Source organism: Oncorhynchus mykiss, chromosome 7, assembly GCF_013265735.2.
Source record: "Oncorhynchus mykiss isolate Arlee chromosome 7, USDA_OmykA_1.1, whole genome shotgun sequence".
Taxonomy (NCBI): domain Eukaryota; kingdom Metazoa; phylum Chordata; class Actinopteri; order Salmoniformes; family Salmonidae; genus Oncorhynchus; species Oncorhynchus mykiss.
In genome coordinates this window covers 20,858,107-20,874,163 of record NC_048571.1, presented here as the reverse complement: position 1 = coordinate 20,874,163, position 16,057 = coordinate 20,858,107, and the positions used below count along the sequence as shown (strand labels likewise).

Genomic DNA, 16,057 nt, shown 5'->3' with positions numbered 1-16,057 from the left:
TGAGGTTTAAAGTGGTGTTTTTGCCAAAATATATATTGAACGAAATGAATATGCCATCATATTTTATTGGTGTATGTATTGAGCCATATGAATAGAATGAATTTGATTGGATATTATTTATGTTCTATAATCTGCACGAAGCTATGTGAGAGTTTTATATTGTACCTGTCAATAGGCATGATTATTAACACTAGTTCTGTTCTGACATTGTAGTTAATTACCACTTAATCAAGAAAGAGCACGAGGGGTACATGCACATGCTCATTTATTTTAATGACATTTTCACTCAGTAGCCTCAGTGCACTCATCACTTTAAGAAAGATGTGAGAATCACACATTGACTGTGTTAATAAAGTGGACCTCTCCACCAATGAATAACTAGGGAAGATCATTACTGTGTATTTACTGTGCTAAGTGGAAAATGTCTCCAAGCTACCTTCACATAAGGCTGGGCGATATAGCATGAATACTGGTATACCCACATGTTGTCTATAAAAAAAACGTTTTTATTAAGTGCTAAATAACTGAAACGTTCAACAAATTGGACTATTTCACTGTCACTTTAGTCCTAGTTTGGTTGAGAATAAAACCATCAGCATGGAGTAAGCCTGTTAAAATAACTTAGAATTCATTTGTTGCCATTCTAGGCTCATGCACTAATCATAAAACACATTTGGATCTTGTATTATTCAGAAACATAAAATACAGTCAAATAACACCATACCGTTGTAAACTATAGTGATATAATTTGGCCATATCGCCCAGCCCTACCTTCAGTTCAAAGCAAAAACGTTTTACTTCAGAGTAAACAATATCATTGCACGATACAATTGCCACTATTCCCTAAATATGTAGAATGAATTGGCACCATTGTTAGAACATCACAAAAGGTTTCTATCTATCTATGGAATCAACGCCCACCATAACTTCATAACACTGAACCATATCCTGGTATGAGATAGGTCGGTATCTTGGTTGGGAGGGCATCTCTTTAGAATAAAGTAGATTCATTGGCATTTTCTGTCTTCCATTCCAAATCATGTCTGCCTTCCCATAACAAGTCAATCCCTTAACATCCACGTTTCCATGTTTTTTTCTGGCAGAGCTCTCGGTTTCCGATCCTATTCAACACGAGAGCTGAAAAGCGTGAGCCACAAACGTCTCCTTTGTGTGTCCGTACAGTAGGCCTTGTTCACAAACAATCTTCACAGCACCAAAACCATTTTTACACCACAAATAGAAACTCCAGTGTGCAGTACCGTTTCATAGTCACACAATTCATCCTCCAATTCAACAACGATAATATAAACATGACAAGCTGTGTCGGTGTTCTGAGAACAACATTACACGGAGTAAGAAACAAAAGACAATCAAATTAATAAATGAACAGAGATGGTACAGTTGCATAATTACAAAACATGACACTTGGGATGTACAGTAATGAGGGAAAGTGTGTCACTGAGAGATAGAGAGGGGGTGGGGGGGGAAGACATACAGTAGAGTGAATGGCAGGTGTGAGTGTGTGTATCCACTGTTGTTTTCTACCCCAGATGGACCTCTTCTGTTCTCCTCCCTATTCCAGGTCTTCATCCTCAGGTGCGATGGTGCTCGTCTGTTCAGAGGTCACACCTGAAAGACAACACACACACACACACACACAGGTTGGTCATATGTAATAATGGTAAACATTCAAAATGCATTAAATCCCGTAGCCAACCCATATGAGTCATGTTTGGCATTAGTCCAGAATTTCCATATGGTATGAAATAAACACTAATTTTTGATGAAAGATGGTTTGATTTAGCAGAATAAACATATGGTGCTGCTGCTAATTCCCCCAAAAATATTTGTTGAGGAAAAGTCCATCAAAGACTATAAAGGCAAAGTAATTTGTCGTACTTGAGGAGTCATCCTCATTGGTGGACTTCTTCTCATCCTCTATGTAACCAAAGCTCAGCAGCTTGGACATGCTCACAGGAACAGTTTTCTTCTCATGGGACCTGTCCATAGTAAAATCACTTTGACTGAGAGGTTGGAAATTCAATTGTGTTAGTGGTTATGTTGAATTTATAAGTTACAACATTATACAAATTAGACATTACACAGGTTATAAACGGTTATACAAATATATCACATAGTGACACACACATATTTCAGCATGTTGGTATTATTAAGTGTGAAGTGAAATTGAATTGCAGGCACTCACGTCTTCTTGTATTTGTTGACCTCCATATAACCACCTTGGTTTAGAGACATGTTCTCCATCTGGCTGGACGCATCAGTGACGGTGGGGTTCTGCACACAAGAATACAACCAGTTCAAACCAGTACAAGAATAGTCATTGTATGAAGTATACAAGCGCATGGAACACGTCTAACAATGAAATGGGTGACCAAGTAAATACATGGGTGAAGATATGATGACCACACCAATCTGGTTGGCAGTCAAACAAATTAAATGTTGTTACAGTGCACTGGTGAAAAACAAGGCAAAGAATTTCAACAGAAGTCAACCACCCCAATCCCTTTCTGAACGCAAGGACGGAGTCAACTCAAGAGATGAACTGATGGGAAAAAATAAAGGGAGGGGAGGATGGTAAATGATAACAACTGTGTCAGCGATGGGGGGGTTTGTTGGGGCCATTGAATTCACCTTCTCTTTATAGCTATCACTCTCCCTTTCCCAGGCTGAAATATCATCAGTACCGAAGGGAGCAGCTAGAGGTTGCCTTTTGCCGTATCCTTGACAATCATCAGGGGATGCTGCTTTACTTCCGCTGTAAAGCACAAAACCGAACCCTGGCTTGGACAACTAAAGATACACCACCACCAAGAGTCAAGATGCAACTTCCCATTCAAGACACATACAGACATGGCATGATGCAGAACGTTTGGTTAGGCCTGGCATATTGTTCCATGATCCTACTTTAGAAAATGAGACATTCCAATAATGTTTTCAAAAAACAGAGCCAACAAACCAACAGGGGGTGGGGGGGTCCTTACCACTGAGATTCAGCTGAGAACAGATCAGGTGAATTGTAGGATTTATTAGGCCTAGCATCCTCCTTGTTGTCCTCGTGCCACAGTAAACCTATGGAGGACACATAACACAAGATATTTCAAAGTAGGAACTTGACTAAACAGGAATTCATCCCTTTTGAAAATAAGTCATTTCCTTTCCTCTGGAAATTCAACGTGGGAATTCAACGCCTCTCCCCTATTTGACCTAGATATTTTGTGTGTATGTGTTGATATGTCGGGCTATGTATGTAGTTCTGTCCTTGAGCTGTTTGTGTCTATTAATGTCATGAATTATGTCATGTTTGATGTTTTGTGTGGAACCCCAGGAAGAGTAGCTGCGGCTTTCGCAACAGCTAATGGGGATCCTAATAAAATACCAAATACCATATAAAGGGCAATTCACTATCATTTGAACTAGCTAATATTATTACAGTCACACTAATCTGTGTCCTATGAGGACATAGTAATGACCATGTACCGAAGTGTAAAGCATGTATCTACTGTAAACCAGCACAAAGCTATGTCACAAAACATTGTTACCCTTCTGTCCCCCTCCTTTGGCAAGTTTGACATAGTCGGAGTCAGAGTCAAATATTCCCACACGCCTTCCGCTGGTCCTGGCCTCAGGAGCACCCTCAGTGGCTTCCTGGCACAGCCCGGGGATCTGGGAAGTGGGTCCCGTAACCCCGTTGGAGGGAGCTTGGCCTGGATAGCCTGTCTTCACGCCTGTAATAAAATGATTAGGTTTTGAATGGGTGTTGTCTCCAGCACTTAAGCCTGCATTTACAGGCAGATGATGTAACTATCCTGGCTGGCTAGAGAATTCATGGCCTAGATGTAAAAGCTATATTGAGTGATATAGTGTAGCCTCCCTCTATGTAAGCATACGATAGCCTCTGCTAAGGTCTCGGAATTTACAGCAAGGGAGGTAGCTAGTGCACTTGCCCCTGCAACCAGAAGGTAACTGGTTCAAGCACCACCTCAGTCATTTCTCAATCGCTACATTTGGTGGAAGCAGAGGGATAAATCCACACTCTCTCGGGTATTTTTAGGAATACTCTGCTTAGAAGTCTGGCCCTTTGTGACACAAGAGAGTTTGCTTAAATGCAAGGATATTGTATTAGTTGGCTCAGATGTCCAGTTAACTGACTACAGCCAGAAGCTAGAATACATTAGCTAGCTTACCACCAGGCTTGGTCCGTCTGTGGTTGGGAGCAGCACTCATTTTGGCTGATGATGATTCCAGAATTAGCTGACGGGGTATAATAAAAATACAAGATAGTTGCAACGTGAGTTAAACATGCAAGATAAACTATGCTAACAGTTCTCGCTATATGTAAACCACACGACAATCGGGTATCCCCGTTTCAGACACAGAGGGGAGAGGCACACACAACCTTTGTTCAACGCTAGTCAGTGGGATAGCATGCTTTAGCTAGCTAGCTTTACACAAAAGCCATCAAACGTGCACGACTCAATGTTAACATATGAACAACTAGCTAACAGGTTATCATATCATGTTGGTAATCGCACATAGAGTAATGCAATGTTCAGAGAGGAATTGTATGTTTAGAAAAGCTATCTTACACAATTCGTGTGCCGGTGGGAGTGGAGACCTCGATATGAATGGTTAGCTAATGCGGTTAGCATTTCCTGCTGCACATTCCATGTACATCCGGTCATGTGGTTGTATCTGTTATTTATAAAGAAAACACCCAAAACAGAAATATCCTAACAATATACATTACACATGTATATATATATTTATTTATATTACAGTTACAATAAACCAATAGTTTGTTTTCAATTTGAAGACATTCGTGCCTTTTGGATTTGTAATACTGTAAGTTTATTGAATTTTCATTTATTACAGAAAATTGCAATTTTCTTCACTCAACACCAGCGCCATACATCTGTACAGGACCATGGACAGCAACCCCGAACAAGCTGCAGCGTCACCCTGAACCTTTTCAGCACCATGGACAACTCATCCTACAACCCCACCTGAAGCGTCCAGACCCTGACCAAGACATTTGAGAGATTGACGTACTGGAGGCAGCAATTAGGGATTTCCCCTCAGATAGGTCAGCTGCAAAGTCAAAATCGACTGTAATTGTAAAAATTCATGAAAACAAAATTCACTTTTTGGTCGTAATTTAAGGTTAGGGTTAGGCATTAAGGGTTAATTACTGTGTGGCCGTGCCAGCTAGTGACCACTCTGCAGAGCTGCCTCCAGAACAAGATTTATGAAGAAAAACGCTGACCTGCAGCCAAGAGCCAGACAGATCCAGACCCTAGACCTTAGTCACTAATGTTCACATCCCACACCTCCTTTATGTGGTTTTGAGTGTTCAAGAGACCAAGAGTCCATTTTCCCCTTAGGGGTGCTTGTACCGCTAGATGGAGCCAGAGGTAAGCCATTCAGAACTATGGGGGGTTGTAAGGCCTGCTTCCCAAATGTCACTCCTATGGAGTGCACTACTTTTGACCAGAGCCCATTGGATTTATTGGTGTCTTTACAGATTTGGAACAAAATCAAATGTCAGAAAGATCATTCTATCAATGAATTGCCTTTTAAATACTTTATTTCACATTTAGAGTGCAGGTACATGTCATGTTATCATTAGATTTCACTGCTTTAATGAAAAGTACAACTCCTGTTATTGTTATTTGTCACGGATGATTATCCTAACATATACAACATAATACAATAGTTAAATATTTCAATGGCAACAAACCACAGACAAAGTTGTTATTTAGTTTAAAATACATCAAAATGGCATCTCTTTCTTAGAATCTAATGCAATTTGTGCTCATTCCATCAGACAACATATTGTATCAATCTGAGGCCAGTGCATGCAGAAGGCCCTTTGGGTTAGTCTGAAGTGTATATTATTGAATAAATATATAATTCTAATAAATGAAATGTTAGTAGGAGCAGGACTATATTCTCTTGCATCTTTGCCTTCTCTGGCTTTGACGCTCCATCCTGGCACACAGCTTTTAGACTTCTTTGCCGCACTCTGGACACATGATCTCATCGCGGGCCATCAGAAAGCCCCTTCCCACCAGGGAGATGGAGCACTTCTTGCAGTTGAAGCAGTTGTTGTGCCACTGGCGCTCTTCAAACGAGATGTACTTGCTGCCACCCAGACCTGCACAAGCAAGACGAGACAGGCACAGAGAGGGAGGGATGGAGAAATTCCTTATAAATTACTCAACCCCCTTTTGCCCTCAGAACAGTCTCAATTTGCCGGGGCATGGACTCTACAAGGTGTCGAAAGCATTCCCAAGCAGATGTTGACCTACACTACCGTTCAAAAGTTTGGGGTCACTTTGAAATGTCCTTGTTTTCTAAAGCACATTTTTTGTCCATTAAAATAACATCCAATTGATCAGAAATACATTCTTGATACACACGGGAAACTGTTGGGGTCAAAAACCCAGCAGCGTTGCAGTTCATGACACATTCAAACCGGCGCAACTGGCACCTACGACCATACCCTGTTCAAAGGCACTTAAATCTTTTGTCTTGCCCATTCACCCTCTGAATGGCACACATACACAATCCATGTCTCAATTGTCAAATTCTTTTAAAATCATGTCTCCTCCCTTGATCTACACTGATTGAAGTGGATTTAATGGGTGACATCAATAAGGGATCATAGCTTTCACCTGGATTCACCTGGTCAGTCTGTCATAGAAAGAGCAGGTGTTCCTAATGTTTTGTCCACACAGTGTATAGTTAACTAATCATAGAGGGGTGGATCCTAACTTCCACTTATGTTGAACTTTCACTTTGTCTCCCATTGACATCCATGCATGACTAAGTGAATATCTGACATAAGTGGAAGTTATGATTGGCTCCAGAGACTACAGGTATGTGTGAAGATGAGCCAATGTGAGTGATCATACCACTGATAGGGGTGGTGCAGGAGGCACACTTCTTGGCATACAGGTTGCAGAAGCAGTTCAAGCAGTAGGCAAAGTTGTCCCGAGAGGTGAACCGCTGGCCAGACAGCTGCTGCTTACAACCGGTGCACAGGAAGCAGTCCTTATGCCACGGCTGATCGTGATAGGTCACCCCGCCAGTGGTGATTGGCTACAGGAGATAGAAACAGGAAGTAACAAGCTCAATCACCAATCAATAATTAGGTAACATCTATCTATACCTGTGAAGGTATTTGACCATGGGAAAAAGAAGTACTGCATAATGCGGGTTCAGCTGAATTGAGTTGAACTTCTATTCATCACAATTTTTGTTTCATGTGCAAAAGAAACCAGTTTTAAATGCTGACAAAGAATGTTAATAAATGTGAATCTGGAGAGGAGCAATCCTTTTTAATACTGAACTCTCCAAAAACATACATTCTGATACATTACACTCCATTTCAGCCCACTACAGTGGGTTATATAGAGGTCCCGAGTGGCGCAGCGGTCTAAGGCACTGCATCTCAGTGCTAGAGGCATCACCATAGACACCCTAGTTCAAATCCAGACCGTATCACAACTGGCCATGATTGGGAGTCCCATAGGGCGGTGCACAATTGGCCCAGCGTCGTCTGGGTTTGGCCAGTGTAGGTCTTCATTATAAACTGACTTGCATAGTTAAAAAACGTAAAATATATGTTACCTTCTTGCATTGGATACACTGCATGGCAAACTGCTTCTCGTAACAGGGCACACAGTAGTTACTGTTCTCCTTATGGATGAAGTTCTTGGTGCCGATTGGTTGCTGGCAACGCTGGCAAGTGAAGCAGGTCTCATGCCAGCTGTTGCCCTTATGCTCCATCTTCTTGGATCCTGCAAACGAGAGGAGAAAAAGAAGGAGAGAGAGAAAGGGGAGGAAGCGGGGAGGGTGAAGAGCAGAGCGATGGAGAGGGGGAGAGAGAGAGAGGGAGTGAGAGAGAGTGAGAGAGAGCGAGAGAGAGAGAGGAAGTGAGAGGGAGAGAGAGACTGATCTTCCAGTGTGACACATTGAATAATGATACCAGTAGTGGTACGTGAGCTGGCTCCACCAAACTGTGACAGACCATCCACTTTCCCGCTTGACTGCTGCAACGACATCATTCATTCCATAAACTCCTAACACAGGTCCTAGGAGGTAGAAACTTGGCATCCATGATTGCACCAAATAAACTTGCTCGTAGCCAAATCCCACTCAAACCTCAACTCTGTTAGATGTCTGTCAAATCTGTCAACTCTTTCCCCTTCAGTAGTTTCCTTACCATTACCAATAGATTGTGTACTGACCAAATCCAACTGAAAGCCCCATTCACTGACTTCCCCCCCCTCTGTCAGGCCAGACATTTCCTTACCTGGCATGATGGTCTTCTTGCACTCGTGGCACTTGGAGGAGTACTCGTTGGAGTAGCACTCGGTGCAGAGCAGCTGGTCGTCCTTGGTGGAGAAGGGCTTGTCCACCAGGGAGCGGCTACACTTGAAGCAGTGGAAGCAGTCGTCATGCCAGTGGCGGTCCTTGTAGGACAGGTCCTGAAGAAGGAGGACGGGACAGAGAGTCAGGGTCAGGTGTATCTCCATTCACCTCGGGGCCTCCTTTTCTGGGATAATGGACATCAGCGTTTTGACTGAATCTAAGGCCCACCAGTCTGTTAAGATTACCATGCCCTGTGTTCTAGTGGTCTGCCATGGCAGTGACCTCAACTCAACTCCTATCTGCTGGAGGCGTGGTGACAATGGATGTGTGACAACATGTGCTTAATTAGCTACCAATTTAGATGAATGACTGAATAATGACTGAGATGGGAGCAGGGGTGGCAATCACAGCTATGGGTTAGATATAGTGAAAGAGGCCTAGGACGGATGACTGACTGGCTGCCACAGGGGCCAGGGACATTCGGCACAGATGAGCCCCCCTCCAGGCTGATCCGGGGGGAAGTGACCGTCATCTCATCTGTGACACTAATGACCATGTAAAGTGACACTAATTGCTGAAAAAACACAGGGCCCTGTCAGAATGCGAACTTGGACGCCACAAGTTTTACGTTTTATGAGTTGTATGTACAGGATACACGTAGTATAGACTGTCCCACGAAATGCTTACGTGCAGGTTCCGCTATGCAACAACAATAATAAATAATAAAAGACAAGAATATGAACATAAAGTAAATGGCAGTAGAATAGAATGAACATTATATAAGTATAATACAGGAAGGCACAATTTATAGTCCAATGTTCACACGTGCATTGTGGAAGGGGAGATTGGGGTGTGTGTGTGTGTGTTTGTGTATGCATATCTGTGTGGGTGCATGTGTGCATGAGTGAGTGCATGTGTGCTAAGGTGCTGAGAGTCAGTGCATGTCCTGTGTCCCTATAGGTCAATGACTGTGTCCGGGTCTGGTGTATTTGTGTTTTAATTCCATCGACTCCTGTTCTAATTCTAAGTTCTGTTTAACACCTGGGTCATAGAAATAAAGTGAAAACTAATAGGAAGGAATACAACCTATCATGGAATAGCAAATTTGGGTACTGATAAACTCTACACCACCACATTCAGGAAGTGGTCCACCTACCCTGCTGCTGCAGCCAATGGACTTCTTGCACTCTTCACAGGTGTTAGAGTACAGGTTCTCATAGCACTTCACACAGTAGGGGTTCTCTTCCCTGAGCACATACTTCCTCCCAAACAGGGACTCCTTGCAGTAATGGCAGTCATAGCGTTCCGCCATTTTGGATCAAATCTCTCCGTTTGCTCTCTTGCCTGTAAAAGAGGACATAAACATTTAGAGTCACCAAGTTTCTTCAAGTAAAGTAGCATCACTGATTGGCGAATCTTAACTTCCATGCATTGATGTCAATGGGAGACTGAGTGAAGATTTGACTTAAATTGAAGTTTTTCCCCTGACTGAAAAATTGGTATATACTGTGTATATATATATATATATATATATATATATATATATATATATATATATATATATATATATATATATATGCGTTTTTTTTAAAACTTTAGTTAATTTAGTAAATCTTTTCCTAACTACACTTTCTTAAAACTGTACTGCTGGTTAAGTTCTTGTAAGTAAGCATTTGATTTTGATCAACATGTGATGTATTTTAATAGTGGATTAGTCTCAATAACCATGAGACCACAAGGTCATTGTAATGTAATGACACAATGCACTAGACTATGGCATACAAGGCTTACTAACGTACTCATTTATCTGAAATAAAAGTATCTCTGTGGTTCAATCAATGGACCAAGATTAAAGTCACAATGACAACTTTGAGAATGAGGTCTGCGAGAGTAAATTGGTTACGCAATCAGCTGCTTTGGTGAGCTATCGCATCAGCTGAGAACACAGCGGTAGAGTAAGAGCTTCACATTTAAAGTGGTAGAATGTGGTAATCAGCCAGAAATGTAAATGGTTCCCACTGGGCACACGCTGGTTCAGACGCTGGAATAGACATTGAATTGACATCTATGCCTGGTGGGTTGCCTCAAATGCTAATTGTATCAATGAATACTCATTCAAATGCTAGGTGTACTCATACGGTTGAATTTTATATCGTGCATTTGGTCCAAAAATCCTAGCTGGTGTACAGTAAGAACAATACACAACAATGTATGCCTATGCTAGTAAAACACAATGTGTAGCTCTGGGATGCAGTGGAAAGATGACTCAAGCCTCTAAAGAAGGAGGAGAGAGAAAGGGTGGCATGCTGTGCCAAAGTCTGCTCTGGGCCCCGCAGCTGTCCTCTGTCTCCCCATTAAGCAGCTGTCCTCTGTCTCCCCATTCAGCCCTGGCTAACCCCTGGTTATCCCTCTCATGATCCTTTGTGGGGACAGGAGATCCGCAGTGAGTTCCACTGTGTCCCCCCTCCATCCTGGACAGACAGCCAGGCACCTTGCAGAGATCATAGAGTTAGAATGAACTTTGCGGGTTCCGTCAAAATGTGGTCCGGGGGACATTTGAGCAATTCTATTTCTATGGCGGCACCTTAATTGGAGAGGACGGGCTTGTGGTAATGGCTGGAGCGGAATGAGTAGAATAGTATCAAATACATAAAACACATGGGTTGATGCCATTCCATTTACTCCGTTCCAGTCGTTATCATGAGCCGTCCTCCTCTCAGCAGCCTCCTGTGGTAGCCACCCAGTAGTCCACAACACAACACTGCAGAGGAGCAGAGGTATGTAGTGATGCATTTCATTGAGTATCTCTTTCTTATAATAGGGAGCATACATTCCACAGGTTGTTTCTGGCAGAGGTTTACGACAGGAGTGGATATTTCTAGGCCTCTCTCCCTCTGTGCCTCCCCTGTCTTCCTCCTCTCTCTCCGTTTTGGAATGGACCCGGATGATCCACGATCTCAGGATGACAAGATGAAGTATTTGGCGCAGCTGTTGGCCGGGGCAGGGAGGCGGTGTGTTGGCTTTGATGTCCATGACTTAATAAGAGGAGTTTAGAACAGAGCTACACACCTCCTCCTCCTCCTTCTCCTCCTCCTCCTTCTCCTCCACACACACCACAACACTCAGCGTAACTCCTTCTCCTTCTCCTCCTTCTCCTCCACACACACCACAACACTCAGCGTAACTCCTTCTCCTCCACAAATGGAATTGAGTGATTTTGTGATCAATATCGAAGTGACCCCTGAACAGAGACATGCACTTCACAAATGCTAGGTTCCACAGTCGTATTTATGCTTGTTTTGCAGGTAAATTTGATCCGTCAAGGACAACTGAAGAACTTTGAACCCCCCCCCCCCCCCCAGTAGTCTAGAGAAACCACAGAATAGTGTTGAGTGGCAGATGCAGATAGATCTATGTCATGATGTGTAGATACTTCCAATTTTCAGGATAAGACATGAGTATAGTTGGGATACACTGTCACATGCAGTAGCCTATAACAATCCAAATCTAATTCCAGCTGACTTCCTGTCCCATTTCCCTACCACAACAAAGACCTCAATTCATCCATTCCCAAATCAGAGTCATGCTCAAAACGGTTGGCAGGCGTTAGTAGTAGTTCAGTCCCTTTTACGGCAGTACATGGATTCATACATTAAGACCAACAAGGTCTCATTTCCCCTCAATCTCCTGTCTAATTCAAGCTCTACAATGGATCACTATGATCATCGTTAGACTGTTACAGACCAAACATTGGTCCTGGACCACCATCTGTTGCCTTAGCTCCTGTCTGCCATAATCTCATTGCAGGGCCATAGAGTCTTACAGGGCTTACAAATGGCCATGACACTACCATGACACCATGGCTAATATAAGATCATGATGAGTGACTCCAGGGCCCCTACCATGGAGGGCATCCCCACTCCAAAAAAAGGGGCCCTTCAGACAACTGCCCAGCCCACCCAAACCTCCATCTCCTTTCATCCAGCCACACTGCACTGATTCCTGCGTTCAGCCACTCTTTGTTTTCAAAGACTACTCTTCAGCTTTCAGTCCATCTCGCATCACTTTACATCGTAGCAAGTCAAAAATTTTGCAAAAGAGCACACCTTCCAGGCCTGTTTGGAGCACAATCGAAAATCTAAGAGGGTTGAGAGGTTGTGGCCTGATGTGGAAAGTCATCTGCTTGTATTCTGTCTATGCTCTGCTATTGAATTATTCATTTGAAACTGTAGATAGCACTTTAAACTTTCAGAATCTGTAGGGGAGACCACTGCCAAGGCCTTTTGAAACAAACTGCCAAATAGACATTTAAAATCATACCCACTGCGCACAGACGTCAATTCAACATAGATTCCATGTTGGTGCTACGTAATTTCTTTGAAATGACGTGGAAACAACGTTGATTCAACCAGTGGGTAGTTATTGATAGCTACTGATAGCTATATAAATCAAAGTATTTGAAACTAATCTGAAACTAAATGTATCAAACAAACATCAGCCACCTAATTCCAAAATAAAAGGATGAGAGGGTTAGCTCTAAAGCGTCGCAAAGTTTCACAAATCCAAAAAGCTCATTTTCTGCCAAAGAGAACAAACTCTAGCCTGAATAAGCATCTGCAGCTCAGCCTCAGCCGTGTGAGTGGCTACACGTTAGCAAGTGAGACGGAGAGCAGTGGAACAGATAGAAATCAACAAGCAGATGTCTAGAATAACCAAAGGAAGTGTGCTAAAAAAGACAGAGCAGACCAGTCGTCAGTTACCAGAACAGCGGATCAGAGCCGGAGTAGAGAGAGAAGTGTCCTCCTACCTGTGAGTGCAGCAGCCTCAGCCTGTGTGTCTCTTGCTCGAGGAGTCAGTGCTGACAGAGAGTTGAGGGAGAAGACCAGTCCTAGTCTCTGCTTGATTGGTTTAAGAGCAGCAGTACTCGGGGACTGGGCAGTGGGGTGACTGGGGTGGGCCGGACCACTTGATCTGAGGCTATAAATACAACGTAACTACTGAGCTACACTGGAGCCACAAGTTTACATCTCCCCACCATCAGACAGACAGTGGCCTTTTATGGTTTCACTGTATATTAGAGAGAGCACACTGTCACACAGATACATAGGCATGCACACACAAGCACACATACACCCACAAATACAAATGATTACACCTGATCAACCATCCCTTTCCTTCCCACGCACAATTATTATTTTAAAAAATGATAGAATAATTAAATGGCTGCTACATAAAATGCAGTAGGTCTAATGTTTCCAACAGATGACTCTCAGTAAGCTCACTTCATCTGCGGGCCTCTGGGAAAAGGATTTGTGTTCCGCTCCTGTTACTCACACTCCGCTCAAAGAGAGGTTTGATATCCCCAATGGACACAATGGCCCTGACAGACAGACTGGAACAGGTTAACATGACCTCAAAGAGGCCTCGTGTCGACCTGCGTATAACATTCTTGAGGAGGACATTACTGATGATTCTTGGTTCCCTGAGAAAACAGAACCCACACGCAACATGGCCAGGTGAGTTCACCGGGTCATGTGACTCAGGTTGAGCTGAGGAGGGTCTTCAACTCCAGTCCTGAAAGGCTACTGGATGTGAACAGCCTGATGTTCAAAGCCAGCCCAATACTAACCTAACTGATTCAAACAGCCAAGGTCCAGACTGACTACCATGATTAGTTAATTAGTTGAACCAGATGATTTAGTGCCAGGGTGGAACCAAAGCCTGCACACACACAAGGAGAGACAGTTTCCAAAACAGGTGAGGGCTGATGATTTTGCTTGATAATTTATGCTGAACATCTCCTATCACAGTAAGCCTAACCCCCTCCCACATCCTCTATTATCTTAAAGTTGTGAATAGCAAGTGTTGATCTATTCTTAACCGGTCTGTGTTTCATTCCTAATGGATGATCATGAGACGACATAGTTTGCACATTTGTTCCCCGTCAAATGCGAGCTAAAATCATCAACACCAGGCTCCTCTTGTGTCTCATAGCAAATCCCTTACTATCGCGGTATAATGTTACTCCTAAGGCCCATTGTCCAGTGGTAGCTGGTATGGCTAGGTAGGGACGCGGATGGGATACTGTCTGATGGGAGGTGTAGAGTAGGGAGGGTGTGATACTGTCTGATGGGAGGTGTAGAGTAGGGGGTGTGATACTGTCTGATGGGAGGTGTAGAGTAGGGAGGGTGTGATACTGTCTGATGGGAGGTGTAGAGTAGGGAGGGTGTGATACTGTCTGATGGGAGGTGTAGAGTAGGGAGGGTGTGATACTGTCTGATAGGAGGTGTAGAGTAGGGGGTGTGATACTGTCTGATAGGAGGTGTAGAGTAGGGGGTGTGATACTGTCGGATAGGAGGTGTAGAGTAGGGGGTGTGATACTGTCTGATAGGAGGTGTAGAGTAGGGGGTGTGATACTGTCTGATAGGAGGTGTAGAGTAGGGAGGGTGTGATACTGTCTGATGGGAGGTGTAGAGTAGGGAGGGTGTGATACTGTCTGATGGGAGGTGTAGAGTAGGGGGTGTGATACTGTCTTATAGGAGGTGTAGAGTAGGGAGGGTGTGATGCTGTCTGATGGGAGGTGTAGAGTAGGGAGGGTGTGATACTGTCTGATGGGAGGTGTAGAGTAGGGAGGGTGTGATACTGTCTGATAGGAGGTGTAGAGCAGGGGAGGTGATACTGTCTGATAGGTGGTGTAGAGTAGGGGGTGTGATACTGTCTGATGGGAGGTGTAGAGTAGAGAGGGTGTGATACTGTCTGATGGGAGGTGTAGAGTAGGGGGTGTGATACTGTCTGTTGGGAGGTGTAGATTAGGCTATCGAGGTAATACTCTCTCCCCCTCTCCTGCTCCTCCTGGTTGGAACACAGAGATCCTCAGCACCTGTCCTCTGTGGGCTTTGGCTGCCTCTCACATGGCGTTCCACAGAGTTTGTGGATCTTTACCAGGCCTGGGGGGTCGAGACCTTGCTCCCATCACCAATTAACACACAATTTCCAAGAGCAAAATTTGTCGAAATTGCCCTCATTGGTCTGTGGTTGCAATATCTAGTGCTAGTCCACATGCTATGTTGACTGTAGGCTACAATAAGCAGCCAACTACTGACCACGCCTCACAGTAATTCATCCATTCATTGTGACGTTGCTCAGACCGTACTGAGCAATCCCTTAGTAGTTTGTGTGTGCCTGTGCAATGTTTATATTAGGGCCTTTATAATATGAAGATGGGTTAATGATAATTGTACAGATTGGTTTAACTCCAATACAAACATATAATTACATGGAATTTGTCAACTGACATTGAATGCTTCCGGGGACCCTAATCCAAACTGAAGGGATTTTTGTTTTTTGTTTTTTTGCAACATATTAAATCCAACGTTAATCACATTTCATGGTTTTATACCTTCTTAGTCATGCGGAACCCATTAAGAGCTGTTTCGTAAACAGGCATGACATAAACATTATGTGTCTTATTATCAAATGAAGGATTTTGGCCCACCTTCTGAAATTCCTCTCTGCCTTGTGACGTCCACTCTAACAATGTCAAAGGGTCCTGGGTGCAGCGAGATATTTCCCCTCCTTTTTTTAATGTCATCTAGCACTCATGATCCTGGAGAAACCCAAACCATGAGTGAGGTTCCAAACATAGCCTGGACTTAATGTG

The 16,057-nt window shown here is 43.5% G+C and overlaps 2 protein-coding genes across 3 annotated transcripts; both read right to left on the bottom strand.

The window, feature by feature from the left end:
• Positions 1-248: 248 nt before the first annotated feature.
• On the bottom strand, positions 249-4,701 carry LOC110527474 (uncharacterized protein C7orf57 homolog). 2 transcript variants are annotated; one of them, XM_021608756.2, is made up of 8 exons: positions 4,608-4,701; positions 4,206-4,272; positions 3,561-3,746; positions 3,003-3,090; positions 2,653-2,776; positions 2,207-2,295; positions 1,900-2,024; positions 249-1,629 (listed from the first exon to the last, which is right to left on the bottom strand). In XM_021608756.2, the coding sequence occupies exons 1-8, from the start codon at positions 4,668-4,670 to the stop codon at positions 1,574-1,576; spliced, it is 798 nt and encodes a 265-aa protein (XP_021464431.2). In that variant the 5' UTR covers positions 4,671-4,701; the 3' UTR covers positions 249-1,573. The 2 variants fall into 2 exon arrangements, with proteins under 2 accessions (XP_021464431.2, XP_021464432.2); XM_021608757.2 differs by having other exon boundaries at positions 1,900-2,000.
• An 882-nt stretch (positions 4,702-5,583) lies between these two features.
• Positions 5,584-13,360, bottom strand: LOC110527471 (four and a half LIM domains protein 2). Its single transcript, XM_021608754.2, has 6 exons — positions 13,205-13,360; positions 9,554-9,741; positions 8,339-8,513; positions 7,654-7,823; positions 6,936-7,122; positions 5,584-6,175 (listed from the first exon to the last, which is right to left on the bottom strand). The coding sequence occupies exons 2-6, from the start codon at positions 9,707-9,709 to the stop codon at positions 6,024-6,026; spliced, it is 840 nt and encodes a 279-aa protein (XP_021464429.1). The 5' UTR covers positions 9,710-9,741; positions 13,205-13,360; the 3' UTR covers positions 5,584-6,023.
• Positions 13,361-16,057: the final 2,697 nt, after the last annotated feature.

Coding starts and splice junctions, on each gene's coding strand:
- LOC110527474 (XM_021608756.2), bottom strand. CDS start 4,670: ATGCTAACCGCATTAGCTAACCATTCATATCGAGGTCTCCACTCCCAC. Junction 4,273..4,607: donor CCCACCGGCACACGAATTGT/GTAAGATAGCTT, acceptor ATACCCCGTCAG/CTAATTCTGGAATCATCATC. Junction 3,747..4,205: donor CAGACGGACCAAGCCTGGTG/GTAAGCTAGCTA, acceptor ATTTTATTACAG/GCGTGAAGACAGGCTATCCA.
- LOC110527471 (XM_021608754.2), bottom strand. CDS start 9,709: ATGGCGGAACGCTATGACTGCCATTACTGCAAGGAGTCCCTGTTTGGG. Junction 8,514..9,553: donor CCATTGGCTGCAGCAGCAGG/GTAGGTGGACCA, acceptor CTCCTTCTTCAG/GACCTGTCCTACAAGGACCG. Junction 7,824..8,338: donor CAAGAAGACCATCATGCCAG/GTAAGGAAATGT, acceptor TCTCGTTTGCAG/GATCCAAGAAGATGGAGCAT.